At 40.3% G+C, this 14,927-nt stretch overlaps 1 protein-coding gene across 1 annotated transcript in view; it reads left to right on the top strand.

Moving 5' to 3' along the window:
* UBAC2 (UBA domain containing 2) overlaps positions 1-14,927 on the top strand; it is a 187,093-nt gene that overhangs the window by 157,864 nt on the left and 14,302 nt on the right. Inside the window, exon 8 of the mRNA XM_081115129.1 lies at positions 12,934-13,056. Coding sequence (XP_080971255.1) covers positions 12,934-13,056 — 123 coding nt within the window. The remainder of the gene's footprint in view (positions 1-12,933; positions 13,057-14,927) is intronic.

Raw genomic sequence — 14,927 nt, 5'->3', positions numbered from 1 at the left:
TGTAAATTGTATTGTTTTCACCAGCCCAAGTCAAGTCTCCTTCCATCACCATTTATCCCCCCTTTTATCCTCTTCCACCTCTCCACACCCCCCTTTCCCTCTCAGAATCACTATACTGTTGTCTGTCTATGAGGTTTTGGGGGGGTTTTGCTTAATCCCTTCACCTTTTTCATCCAGCCCCTCAATCCCCATCCCCTCTGACAGCTGTCAGTCGGTTTTCTCTGTCTATGAGTCTGTTTCTATTTTGTTTGTTAGTTTCTTTTGTTAATTTCATTCCACATGTAAATGAAATCATACGGTATTTGTATTTCTCTAACTGGCTTATTTCACGTAGCATAATACTCTCCATGCTGTTGCAAAGGGTAAGATTTCCTTTTTTTACAGGTAAGTAGTAGTCCATTGTGTGTACCACACTTTTTTATCCACTCATCTGCTGATGAGCACTTGGGCTGCTTTCAAACCTTGGCTATTGTAAATAACACTGCAATGAACATGAGGGGAGGTATATATATACTTTTGAATTAGTGTTTTGTGTTTCTTCGGATATAGTCCCAGAAATGATATTGCTGAGTCATAAGGCAGTTCCATTTTTAATTTTTTGAGGGAACTCTATGCTGCTTTCCATAGTGGCTGCATCTGTCTGCATTCCCACAAACAGTGCACAAGGGTTCCCTTTTCTCCACGTCCTCACCACTTGTCACTTGTTGATTTATTGATGGTAGCCATTCTGACTGTCATCTGAGGTGATAACTCATTGTGTTTTAATTTGCATTTCTCCGATGATTTCTTCATAAGGCATTACCAATGAATTGTTTTCCAAATGTGTACTAGGATTTATTCTGAGCCTCATAATTGCACCTTCCTTCTTTATCTAAATGATAAATGATCAGATTACTAGTTTGTATGTGTGGCAGTGATAGTGAGGTTTGTTTGTTTTGTTCTTTTTGTTGTTGTTGTTTTGCCATGAAGTTTTTGGTGATGACAGCCACCTCCAGTGGTATTTCTTTCCTCTATATTAGTAGTGCTTGTTATTAGTTCTAAGTCTAATAAGATACCTCTCGGTCCTTAAGCACATGCAGCATCCTCAGTGGTTTCATTTAGTTTTTGCTAATCTTCTCTGTATCGTTGCAGTTTTTTTAGTATATGTGATGCCAAAGCAAGCTCGTGTTTAGTTTTTAATGTACCTTTGTACTGTCAACTCAGCTAAGCTCTTTCCGGGCCGTGGGAAGTTAGTCACTTCTCTGCCTGCCACAGCCCTCTTCACCTGGCCCCAGGGTAGCGCACCGCACACAGAGGACAGATGAGTGACACTAAGCATATTTATTTTCACACTGCAAGCTGAGCTTCCCAAGAGGCTGGGAAGCAGTACAGTGGACCACAAATACCCTCTGTAGGACGAGTTACCATTTGTCGTTTCTCTGGCACCACCATGGTCCCCCAGCAGTGGTTCTTTGTAACTACTGGTTCCTGTGTTAGAGGGAGATGGTGTCTCGTGTCCTTAAAGAATGTATAAACCATGTGCTTTGTTCTCTGAGCCTCCTTGCTTTCACCCCTCCCACCCCTTCCACCCCAGCATTCATTATTAACCTACCACCTAGGTCCCCATCTCACAACTAACTATGAGGTCCTTGCTGAAGAGAATTTCATAGAACTTAACTCGGCATTATGCTTTACTACACATTTGCCCATTATTTAGTCATTCGTTGCATATTTCTTAAGTACTTACATATTCCACGTGGCAATGAAGCCGAGTCTACAGATGAGGGCAAGATAGTTAGTCTTGGCCCTTGTGGAGCTTACAGCCTGCTGTGATATCCCAACCAGCCAACACACAATTGAGGTGTATGTACTAAGTTCTCTCCTAGAGAGGTACAGACATGACAGCACAGAAAGAGGAGCATGAAGCCCCAGACTTGGGGTTAGAGAAGGCTGCCAGGAAGGGTCTGGAATGTGAGGGGGGAGTGGTGAGAGAGCCCATGAGAGTGGTAAACAGGAGGCTGCAGGCCATGGTATGAAATTCAAATTATATCCGAAATGGGGACTTGTGTAGTATCAAAGAATATCTGCAGCCCGGCTGCTGTGGCTCAGTGGTTGAGTGTCAACCCATGAACCAAGAATTCCCCAGTTCAGTTCCCTTATCAGGGCACGTGCCCCGGTTGTGAGCTCGATCCCCAGTAGGGGGCATGCAGGAGGCAGCTGATCCATGTTTCTATCTCTTCCTGTCCCTTCTTCTCTCTCCCTAAAAATCAATAAAAACATATTTTTTTTAAAAAGAATATCTGCAATTATCTGAAACAGCTCTTAATGTACTCCACTTTTTTCCCCCCTAACTATATATTTGTGTGTGGCTAGATTTTTTTCTGTATTTCAGAAGCCAAAATAACATCTAACAGAAACGAATGCAGAAGCAGATATGAGAATCCAACTATCTTTTATTAAGGCAGACATTGAAGAGATTGTCAAAAATAGAAAACAACAATATTCTTCTCATACTCTTTTCTGTTTTGGAAGGCACCATTAGCAAATAATAAGTTTGTGACCACTATTAATGATTTACTAAATATTTTAAGATAATAAAAAGGAAATGGGGAACCATTGAAGGGTTTTTAAGTAGAGGAGTGACAGGATAGGTTTTATACCTTAGGAAATTCACTCTGAAGTCCCCCACCCTTGGTGGTGGTGAGAGTGAGGGTAGAGAGAAATGGATGGAGTTCTAATTAACAGAGCCTGGCGATTATGGCTCAGGCAGTGGATGGGTGTTCATGTCATCCCCCAAGATTGGAAACACAGGGAGAGAGAGGGGATGAAGATGAGTTTTGTTTGGGACATGTTCTATTTTAGATGTCTCTAGAAAACTAAGAAGCGTCCAGGAGACAGTGGGTGTGCGGCTCTGCAGTGCAGCACCTGGATTGGAGAGAGGGTTTAGGCATCTATAGCACATGCGTGGAAACTAAAGCCCTGGGAATGCAGGAGCACCCAAGGACAGGAGATGGACGTAGAAGAGGAACAATCCTAAACAGAACCTTACGAGCACCAGTATTTTAAGACAAGTAGGAGAAGGGAGCACTGAGGGGCACTGAGAGGGCTTGAGAGACCAAGAAGGTGTATGTCACCACAGAAGTGCAGGCAGGGGTGTCAAGGAGGGAGTGGTCAGTGGGGCCCAGTGCCCCCAGAGGTCAGGCAGAGAGCTGAGGGGTCTCCATCGCATCAAGCAAAGGGTGTTATTGGTAACCTGGAAGGAGACTTAGAATACCAGACAATGAGCTTCCAGAAGGCAGGGATGTGGTCTTAATTCTCATTCTAGTTTCATTGCTTAAGGAACCACCAGGTAAATTAGTAGACACTCAATAATTCTGCCGATTTTGCCTTAACTGGTGCAACTGAAATAATCTTTTTTTCTGCCCCTGAACTCTGTGGTATCTCATCCCGTTGTAAACTGCTCACATTGTAGGTATAGGTATTTCCTTAGGGTCTGGATAGAATTTCCCAACTACTGTCTCATGGTGACAGTTGAGCTGAGATACTGATCCTTGCAGCTGCCAGGCTGATAGCATGTAGTTTAGGTTGTCCTGTGTGTCATACAAGTGTATCTTTCTGCTTGTGCCATGATGTGAAAGACATTGCAAAACCATAATCTATAGTGGGGTTCGTAATTCCTTGTTTAGTTGTCGCCTCGCTTCCTCTGTGCCAAAGGCAGGGATTTCTAAACAGTAGTCTCACTCCATTTGTAATGAACCCAATCCCTCCCCCAGAATCTCCCCAGCCTGGTCCGCAGACAACCACAGACAGTGCAGTGGAGGTGGCCTGCCTACGTGCCTTACGCTTCAAAACCTAGCACCCTGATAAAGGCTTTCAGATAGCCAGAGACTGAAAATCAGAGATTACTTCTTTTCCAGTGACTAACTTTTTAAAAATAGGGGAAGGATGCTTTGAGAAAAAAGTGTTAATTGCTCTAAACCCTCACATCCATATGCGCACTCTGTGATTGTTCTCCACCTCACTCTTGGACAGAACAGCTCCTCGGCTGGGGAATCTGCCCAGGCCGCACTGAGCTTAGAGCTGTACCAGCCACCTGGGCAGTGCATACAAATTTTATGCCCATTGTACCCCTCCAGGATTCTCGAGTTCAGTTGGGAAGATAAGAAATAACACTGTAAGGCATAATGTAAATATTAGATGATAATAATAGCTAATATAGAATACGCTTTTAGAAGTGTTCAAGCTCAGTTTTAAATGCTTTACTTTTTTTTTAATAAATCTTTATTGTTCAGATTATTACAGTTTTTCCTCTTTTTTCTCCCCATAGTTCCCCTCCACCCAGTTCCCACCCTCTCCCCATGCCCTTACCCTACCCCACTGTTCTCATCCATAGGTGTAAGATTTTTGTCCAATCTCTTCCCATACTACCCACACCCTCTTCCCCCGAGAATTGTCAGTCCACTTCCTTTCTATGCCCCTGATTCTATTGTATTCACCAGTTTATTCTGTTCCTCAGATTCTTTATTCACTTGATTTTTAGATTCACTTCTTTTTTTTTTTCTTTTAAAATACATTTTATTGATTTTTTACAGAGAGGAAGAGAGAGAGATAGAGAGTCAGAAACATCCATGAGAGAGAAATATCTACCAGCCGCCTCCTGCACATCCCCCACCGGGGATGTGCCCGCAACCCAGGTACATGCCCTTGACCGGAATCGAACCTGGGACCTTTCAGTCCGCAGGCCGACGCTCTATCCACTGAGCCAAACCGGTTTCGGCTAGATTCACTTCTTGATTGATATGTATTTGTTGTCACTTTGTTGTTCATAATTTTTATCTTTACCTTTTTCTTCTTCTTCCTCTTCTTAAAGAATACCCTTCAGCATTTCATATAATACTGGTTTGATGGTGATGAACTCCTTTAGCTTTTTCTTACATGTGAAGCTCTTTATCTGACCTTCACTTCTAAATGATAGCTTTGCTGGGTAGACTAATCTTGGTTGTAGGTTCTTGCTATTCATCACTTTGAATATTTCTTGCCACTCCCTTCTGGCCTGCATAGTTTCTGTTGAGAAATCAGCTGACAGTCTTTACTTTTTTATTTTATTTATTTTTCATAATATCCTTATGAGGTGAGTGTAGTTATTATCACCATCTTACAGATGAGAAAACCAAGGCTCAGAGAAGTTTTTAAAGCACTGAGGCCTAAGGACACACAGTAAGTGGCAGAGCTGGGATTTGAACCCAGGTCTTATGGCTCTAGAGACTGTTCCCAGTCATTCTGTCTCCTCTACCACTGTGTCCCTCTGTCATTACTCTTTAACATTGCTTTGACCTTTGAAGTGGGTATTGACCCATTCTCAGTCCCCTGTCTTAACAGTTTGAGAAAAATGCCTGGTTCTCCTCTCCATTGTTGAAGTCATCCTCATCCTCTAAAATTCAGCTTAGTGCCCATCGTTTGCAGTTTTGCCCCTGTGGTTTGGCTGCAATTGGTCGATGCCCACACTGAGCCTTTTTAGCTCTTTACCTGATGCCACACAGCTTCCTTCTTCATTATATACTATCTTATCACAGACTTCTATTTCTGCGTGTATTGCCTTCTCCCTGGAAGATCAGGAGCCCCATGTGAGCAAGATAGACCGTGCACCTTGCTCCTACCCTCTTGTGGGAGCTGCGAGCCCCCAGAAAGCCACTAGAGAGCTCTTCTGTCCCGGCTTCGTGGTGCAGACACTTCTCGGTGTAGGCACTGCCTGATCCTCCCACCGGTGCCAAAGCCTTTAGTGATGGAGTTCTAGTAACTTCTGCTTGATAACGTGTTACACATGCTTCCTGCTCTGTTGGAAAACCAGGCGTTTATTTTCACACAAAGATTTCTTTCATTTGAAAATCTTTTTTACCAACTAACAGATATTTCATAAAACGGCTGTTCAAAATGCAAGCTATTTCCTTTTTCCTCTTTTAAATATGTGGTTATTGCTTTTGAAGAAGACAAAGTGAAGGAAACGTTTCCTGTTTGTAGAGGCTCACATTTAACCCTAAAGAGCAGGTTAGTGTCAAAACATCCTAGAGCTCCTGTGACTTTGTGCCTTTTCAGCACTTTTTTACTATCACAGGAGTAGAGAAATTGGGGTTTTTGTTTTGCCTATTCTTTCACTCTCACTGCCTTTGAAGAAATGAAATGTTACAGATTCAAAGGTTCCTTCCCCTTCTCACTGTCCTGTAGCAGGTGTGTCATGTCTAATGCCCACGCACCTTTGCATTTTACCACATGTGTGTGTGTGTCAGGGTTTCTCAGCCTAGACACTGTGGACATTTTGGCTCAGGCCATTCTTTGTTTTGAGGTCTATCCTGTGCTTTATAGGATGCTGAGCAGCATCCTTGGCTCTACTCACAGATACCCGCAGCATCACCATCCTGTCCCCCACCCCTACACACACACCCTCCCCCACCACACACACACACACACACACACACACACACACACACAAGAAAACCAAAAATGTCAAATATCCCCTGGGGAAGGGCAAATCATTACTAATGTATATCCATTAAGTAGTTGAAAAAGTACACTATTGTTCTAAGTATTTTTAAATTTATATAAATGTTACTGTGTATACATATTCTTGGACAACTTTCTTTGTTCAACATTGTATTTTTGAGATTTATCCATGTGCATCTAGAGTCTTGCTGTTCATATAACAGAACCACTTGTTTATTTCCCTACTTATAGACATGCCCCATTAGGCACTCATAGCTACCTGGAAATGAAAATGCTGGGTCATAATTTTACTAGATCTTGACATGTGGTTGTCCAAAATTTTGTGCCAGTGTATAGTATCATCAACAGTATGTAAAGTTCCGATTTTCTTCATCCCCATAACTTGGTATTGTTAGACTTTTTATTTTTGCCAATCCTGTAGGTATGAAGTAACTTATTGCTGTTTTAATGTACATTCCTACTACTAGTGAGGTTCAACATCTTTTCTTATGTTTATTGATTCAGGGTTTCCTCTTCTAAAAAGTGTCTATGCATATACATTATCCATTTTTCTCTTAAATCACTTATTTTTTTCTCATTATTTTTAAGTGTTCTTTATATGTTGTAGATACTATTCTTTGTCAGTTATATGTTGCAAACATTTTTTCTTAATCTGTACTTTGTCTTCCAACTTTATTATTCAGTCACATAAAAGTTCTTACTTGTAATAGTTGTTATGATTTATTTGTTATTTTTGTTATGGAAAGGCTTTCCTATCCTAGTGACATAAAGAATATTCTCTTATGTCTTCTACAATTTTTAACAATTTAGCTTTCCATACTTAAGTCTTTAATCTATAGAGTTTATTTTTAAATAAACTTATTTTTGTATGTGGCATAAAGTAAAGGTCTAACTTTATCTTTTCCCCTATCTATATCCAGTTGTCCTAGTACTATGTACTATTCATTAGGTGGTCTGTCCTTGTTCTATGACTTATGATGCCTCCTCCGTCATGTACCAAGTGTTATTACTTCTGATTCCTTGACTCCTGTTTCTTTGCACTGTTTGTCTATCATGTGCTAATACCATTCTACCTTAATTACTACAGTTTAACAGTATGTCCCAATAAGTGGTAGAGAAAAATCCTCCCTTATTATACTTCTTCAAAATATTCATGTCTAGTTTTGACCCTTAACTTCAAGTCAACTAGTCTACCAAAACACACACATTTGAATTTTGAATATATAGCACTTGGGGCTAGGTTAGTTCCATATGACAGAAAACACAAAATAACAAGCCTTAAACATGGGGAAGTGTGCTTCTCGCACAGACATTGTACGGACATTGACAGCCCCGGGCTGGCAGGTGGCAGCATGAGGTTGCTGGGCCCCAGGTTCCTTTTCTCTGGCTGCTGCCTTATCCTCAGCTTGAAGCTCCCACCTCTGCCCAGGCTGGCTGCCTGAGCTCCAGGAAGGAGAAAGGCATGAGGAAGGGTGCACCCTTGCTTTAAGGCCTCTCCTGGGTCTCACATGCCCTACCAAAACCATTGGCAGAACTGAGTCCGTGGAGGGAAGCTGAGAAATGCAGTAGTAATGTGTCACCCCCAAAAATTCCATTTTTAAGAAAAAGGGAAGCTAGGTATTAGGAGTCAACCAGCAGCTTCTGCTCTAGGCTGGAATTGGCAGTGTGTCGATAGAATACCATATCGGGTCTTCCCACTCATTTAGGTCTTCTGATAGCCTTCAACAAGAGTTTACTGTTTTCTCCATAGAGATCTTGTTTGGATTTAATTGCTAAGTACCTAATAATTTTTATTTCTGTTTGTAAATAGTAATTTTTTGTACTTACATTTTCTAAATGATCACAGTAGGTGAATGTTATTGATACTTTTTGTGCTGAGCCAGCTCAGCCAAGGGTTCCAGAAGCCTGAGTGAGGACAGTAAATGGATAAAGAAATGACAGACAAAGAATAAGCTGGGTCTAGATCAGCCGTGGGCAAACTACGGCCCGCGGGCTGGATCCGGCCCTCTCTAAGCTAGGACTTGTTTGTGACTTTGCCAACAGGTCAGTCCAAGGCTTAACCCTATAGCCGAGCCCTAGTCTTTTTTATATTGTACTAGAGGCCCGGTGCACAAAAATTTGTGCACTGGCGGGGGGGGGGCCCTCCGCCCGGCCTGTGCCCTCTCGCAGTCTGGGACCCCTCGGGGGATTTCCACCTGCTGGCTTAGGCCCACTGCCCGGGGGAACGGGCCTAATCTGGCAGTCAGACATCCCTCTGGCAGTCCAGGAGCCCTTGGGGGATGTCCACTTGCCAGCAGGGAGCAGGCCTAAGCTGCAGTCAGACATCCTTAGCGCTGCTGAGGAGGCGGGAGAGGCTCCCGCCACCACCGCTGTGCTGGCAGCCATCAGCCTGGCTTGTGGCTGAGCAGAGCTCCCCCTGTGGGAGCGCACTGATCACCAAGGGGCAGCTCCTGCATTGAGTGTCTGCCCCCTGGTGGTCAGTGTGTGTCAGAGTGAACAGTCATTCCCAATTGTTCTGCTGTTAGGGGCAATTTGCATAGTACCCTTTTATTATATAGGATTCTCTTACTACCTCTCAACTTGTAGGTGGACAGTTACCATGTGTGAATAATGAGTTTTGTTTTCTCCCTTTCCCTCCTTCTGCATTTTCTTTCATGTTGGTTGGTTTAGGCCTTATTATGCTATGTCATATGTTGAATGCAAAAGGTGGTAATAGGGATTCTTGTCTCTTCTTGAATGTGTGCTAAGTTTTATCAAATTGATTTTTCTTCTTTAATCTGTTAATGTGTGAATTACATTACTATATTTTCTAAGATTCCTGAGATAAATCCTAATATAGTACATCATACCAGATAAGATTATTTTTTAACATTGTTAGAATTTACTAACATCTTATTTAGGGTTATTGCATTTATTCATAAATGAAAAACAGATTGTTGTATAATTTTTCTTTCTCATAATGGCCTTGTCTGGTTTTGGGATAAAAAACAAACAAACATTATATTAGCCTCAAAAAATTAGGTGGACAGTTTTCCATCTTTTTCTCTTTTCTAGGACAATTTGTATAAGATATCAACTCATTAAAGGTTTCATAAGTTTCACCTGTAGATTTTTGTTGGGTAGATTTTTAAATACTATTTTAATTACATTAATGGCTAGAAGTCTACTCAGGTTTTCTATTTCTCTTTATAACTTTTTATTGAAGTATAACATACAGAAAAGTAAGCATTATGGAAAAGTAATCATATAAATGTGTCCTTTGTGTTTTATTTATTTTATCCAACATTATATTTAAGAGATTCATCCCTATTGTTGTGTATTATTGTAGTTTGTTCATTTTAACTGCTGTACAGTATTATATTATGTGACTATACTTTAATTTATTCAGTCTACTTAATGAACATTTGAGTGGTTTTACTCTTTTATTATGCATCTAGTGCAGCATCCAGTCCAGGTCTTTGGTGAGCATGTGTTTGCAGGTCTGTTGTCCAGAAGTGGAATTGCTGAGGCAGACACACTTGTTCAGTTTTAGCAGATGCTCTGGAACAGTTTTCAAAAATGGTTACCAATTTCTGTTTCTTCTTGAGTAAGTTTTCATAAGTCATATTAGTCTAGAAAAATTCTGTTTTATCAAAGTTATTGGTATGAATAATGTATTCTTACGACTTTTTAAAAATCTGCATTACAACCTTTGTATTATTCCTAGTATTATCTGTGCTCCTTTGTCTTTTCACCAGGCTTTCCAGATTTATCCATTTCATTTTACTTTTTAAACAAGTATTTGGTTTTATTGATTCTCTCTATTGTCTTTGTTTTCCACTTTATTAACATTTGCTCTCAACATTCTACTTTATTCTTTCTAATTTATTTGGATTTTTACTTTTTCTAACTTCTTAAATTGAATGTACTTTAATTTGCAGTCTTCATTTTCTCTATTTAAGCTCAATATTTTAAAATTATATCAACTATTTAATTATATCCCACAAGCTTTAATACTTAATAATCTCAATTTTATTAACTTTTAAATATTTTTTAATTTCCATTATGATTTTTTCCATTTTTTATTTCCATTGGTGTGAATTTTTATTTTGTATGTTATAATTTTGATAGTGACTAATTTAATTGCATTATGGTCAGACAATATGGTCTGATATTTTATTTATTTTTTTATTGATTTCAGAGAGGAAGGGAGAGGGAGAGAGAGATAAAAAACATCAATGATGAGGGAGAATCATTGATAGGCCGTCTCCTGCATTCCCCACACTGGAAATTGAGCCCGTAAACCAGCATATGCCCTGACTGGGAATTGAACCTTGACCTCCTGGTTCAGAGGTCAACATTCAACCATTGAGCCACACCACCTCGCTACACAGTCACTTTTTATAAATATTTTTCATATAATGGGAAAGACTGTATAGTCTCTAAATATTGAGTGCAGGCTATATACATCTATTCAGAAAATACTTATTCTTTATTATCTATATTATTATTTTGTCTGCTTGATCTATCAAGATATGCTAAAAATTAAAAATATGTCTGGATTTTTTTATTCTCTTGTAGTTCTCTTAATTTTTGCTTTGTATATTTTGATGCTGTTGTATTTTAAATTTTAAAAAATCAATGTATTCTATTGATTTTATCCCTAAAAAATGCCTTTTTTTGTCCATGAGGTCTTACTTATTTGGCATGAATATAGCAACATCAGCTTGCTTTGGTTAGTACCTTCCTGATATTCCTTTATCCATGTCTTTACACCAACTTGCCTGTGTCTTTATATTTTAATTTGTCTGTTGTTGGGAATGGGGATAGGATAGGAGAGATTTCAAAACAGAATCTCAGTCTTTGAGTTGGTGAGTTTGGCCATGTATATTTTTGTGATCACTAATATATTTGAATTTAATTCTGCAAGTATTTCTCCAGAAATTTTTTGTATAATATATTTATTTTTAATTTCCTTATTTTCTTTCAAAAAAAATTTATAATGAATTTTTTAAGTCTTCCTCTGTATCTTAGTCACTTTTAAACTTCTGATTTCATAGTTGTTTTAAGATTGTTCTAAATTTAGGTTCTTGGGGATCTAACCCTCTTACTTATTGTACACACTACTCTTGCTTGTGATGGGTTTGGATTCTGAATCTTTCCCCATTGGAGTTACATCTGCTAAGCACATGTCGTCCTGGGGTAGGAGGGTCTCTCTCCAGAGTAATCTTATATTTGCTTCTACTTGGCTCCTTACTTATATTCGTCTCCATCCCAGGACCAGTTTTATGGGTTCTTAGAGCATGTGTAGTGCAACTGGTGCCCCAGATTCCTCATTTCTAAAGTCTCAGGCAGGCCACGATTCCTGCTCTCTCGCTGCGGAAGGTCGGCCTTTGGTTAGTTTTTCTTGTCCTCTCATTCACTGAGGGTGCTGCCGTTTGAGGGTTGTGCCTGTAAGTAGGTAGCTCAAAATGACTAACTCTTTCAGACCCAAATAGGTGGTACAACCCAAGAGGTTCTGGGTTGGCAGGAGGTGCTCACTCTTACACCCCTGTCCTTGGTAGCTTGCTTGCCTGCTGCTGCCGCTTCCCAGAGCTTGTTTCTAGCACCTCGGGCCTCCATTGCTTCATTTTGCAGCCAGCAACACAGTGGAAATATTTTTTATTTTACTTATTCTTGTTGTAAAATTTCAGGTTGTCTCAGTCTATAATTTTTCCTAAATCTAGAAATAGATATTTAATTCAGTACATTAAAATATTGGCATTTAGCTAAAAATGTGGGTGCTTTTTTTTAAGCATCATATAATGCTTTCCTTCACATGGTGGTTTCCTTTTCATTGATAACGTAGAATAAGCAAGAAGTGACATTGCCATCCATCTTAAATTATCCATGGAGCCACTCAGGAGGACAGCTCTGATCCTGCATCTGAGCCTCTTGTCCCTGTGTGAGGGCTGCCTTCACATTCCCTAGCCTGTCCCTCAACCTGGGTTTTATCTCCACCTGCAGTCTCCCTCCACTGAGCATGCACATACTTTACTTGAATAAGAGGAAGAGGAGCATTTTAAAGAGCTGCTGAAGGAAGCCGTTTCTGGTTGCCTGCAGTGAATTCACCTGCTCTCCATGCCTTCTTTTCCATCACACCCAGAAAGCCCCTGAGCTCCTCAGAGTCAGTGGAGGTGGGACGCAGTGGGGCTGAAGTTGGGAACGTCTCTGCCTTCTGGAGCCAAATGCACAACTAACTTTGGCAGGACTCATTACCTTCTTTTCTCTCTGTGTTCCTGCATTCTATTGATTTTACCCTATTGATTGAAGGATGGTGCGATACTTTAGGATGTAGATTGCTTGCAGACAGCAGATCAGTGTGACATTTTATTTCTCAGTCTATTTATGTGACAGCATTGCAAGAGAAAGCTCTCCCAAGCATTATGACAGTTCTGCCCCTCTGTGTCTGACCATTGTGTATTGATCTCTTTTTAGGGAGGAATGATCAATTGGAATCGACTTTTCCCTCCTTTACGTCAGCGACGAAATATAAACTATCAGGAAGGTCGGCGGGCTGAACAACAAGCATCCCCTCCTCTAGAAGTTTCTGAGGAACAGGTAATCAGTAACACCTGGGACTTACCAATGCTTCAGACTTCAAGCAGTTTAAGTGAACTAAGCTTGAAAGAAATCCAGCATATAAATACAGAGATTTTTTGATAGCAGTTAACATGCCACCTGTAGCAGTGATAGATACTTTGGGCTTTTATTGGCTACTGTGGGTCTTATGAGTTTGAGGAAGGCATGATTTAAAAACAAATACATTGTGATCATTTATCTTAAGATCTGTAATACTTCATATATACAAGAAACTGTTGAAGTTGGTTCCCTGCAAGGGGAGGGAGGGAGCGAAGAAGGCAGATGGATGGGGAGGGAGTGGTGCTTTTCTGAGTACCCCTTTTGTGTGGTTTTGGAGTCAGGTGAATGTATTACCTATTCAAAGAGCAAATTGATTGGGACAACAGTAAAACTAAAAAGAAACAGAAATGAATGATACAACTGTATTTTAAATGAATAACATAATCATAGGGGAGGGGGGAATTAATTTCAGTAACTTTTGAACATAGTATGCCTTCTGTCTAAAGAAAAAGAGAATTGCCCTTTTTGGTGTGGCTCAGTGGTTGGAGCGTCAGCTTGTGGACCAAAGAGTCACAGGTTCAGTTCCCTGTCAAGGGCACATGCCTGCGTTATAGATTCAGTCCTCAGCCCTGGTCAGGGTGTGTGAGGGAGGCAATTAATCGATGTCTCTCTCTCACATTGATGTCTCTCTCTCTCTCTCTCTCTCTCTCTCTCTCTCTCTCTCTCTCTCCCCACCTCCCCTCCCCCCCACCCACACACACACACTCTAAAAAAAAAAATCAATGGAAAAATAGCTTTGGGTGAGGATTTTTTAAAATAATAATAATAAATAGAAAAGAAAAAAAGAACTGCAAAGAAATCTTAAAGTCTTTGTAGGTTTATTTTTCATAGTGGTACATGTACAGCAATTCTGAAATTATGTTGTATATTTGAGCAAATGAGGAAATAGCTTGATCTTACTCTTGAAGAAGGAAAATAAAACTATAGTACAGGGGGAAGACAAGGAAGAACTCTGGGGGGTTGGATTGGAATTAGAGTTATCAGCATAAACGTATGATTTAATAAGCATGTGTGTATGTGCATGTATCTTAGCTCTGTCAACTGAAAGGAATCGGAAGCAGTGGCATCCCAGGAACACTGAGCACACTCACTGCCCAGATCTGGTTTCTAAATACTTTTGCTCACAAATGGGGCCCAGCCTCTTTAGAGAAATGGTGGGTCCCAGGTGCAGGGAAAGGCAGTGCAAGATGACCTGGACCACCTTATGCAAAGAATAAAGGGGGTGCTCTGTAATGGAGGGGCATGCCACGGCGACACTGGAGCCAGCTTGAGGGGGTCCCCTGGCCAAACCTGAGACATCAGATTTGAGCACCAAATTAAATAAGGACAGCATGTAATAGAATCCATTCATGGGGGAGATGGGGAAAATCTATGAGTTCATAGTGATATTAACAAGATAACTACATATATATAGATATATACACATATACATATATATATACATATATATATATATATATACACACACACACACACATACCTACCTACAAAGGCTAGGGAAATGCTTTTCCTTTCAGTAAAACGTAAAGTAATAAATAGAAAAAATAATGGTATAGGAAAATCACAGTGTGGAATAATCAGAATTAAACTCTATTCAGGGAAGAACCCTCAGTATATGAAGAACAGGCTATTTATATCATCTCAAATCTCTCCCCACACGTTACTCATTATTTACAAAAGAAAATAGTAACTATACAGTGGAGAAATTGGACCCTAGCTTAACCACCTTATCAGAATTAACATTACCAGTAATGGAACAAAGAGCATTGTGGGCATAGCCTGGAAAGGAC

The sequence above is a fragment of the Myotis nattereri genome (assembly GCF_964212035.1).
Source record: "Myotis nattereri genome assembly, chromosome: 2".
Lineage (NCBI taxonomy): Eukaryota > Metazoa > Chordata > Mammalia > Chiroptera > Vespertilionidae > Myotis > Myotis nattereri.
The sequence above is the reverse complement of the archived record's forward strand: the minus strand, read 5'-3'. Positions and strand labels throughout refer to the sequence as shown.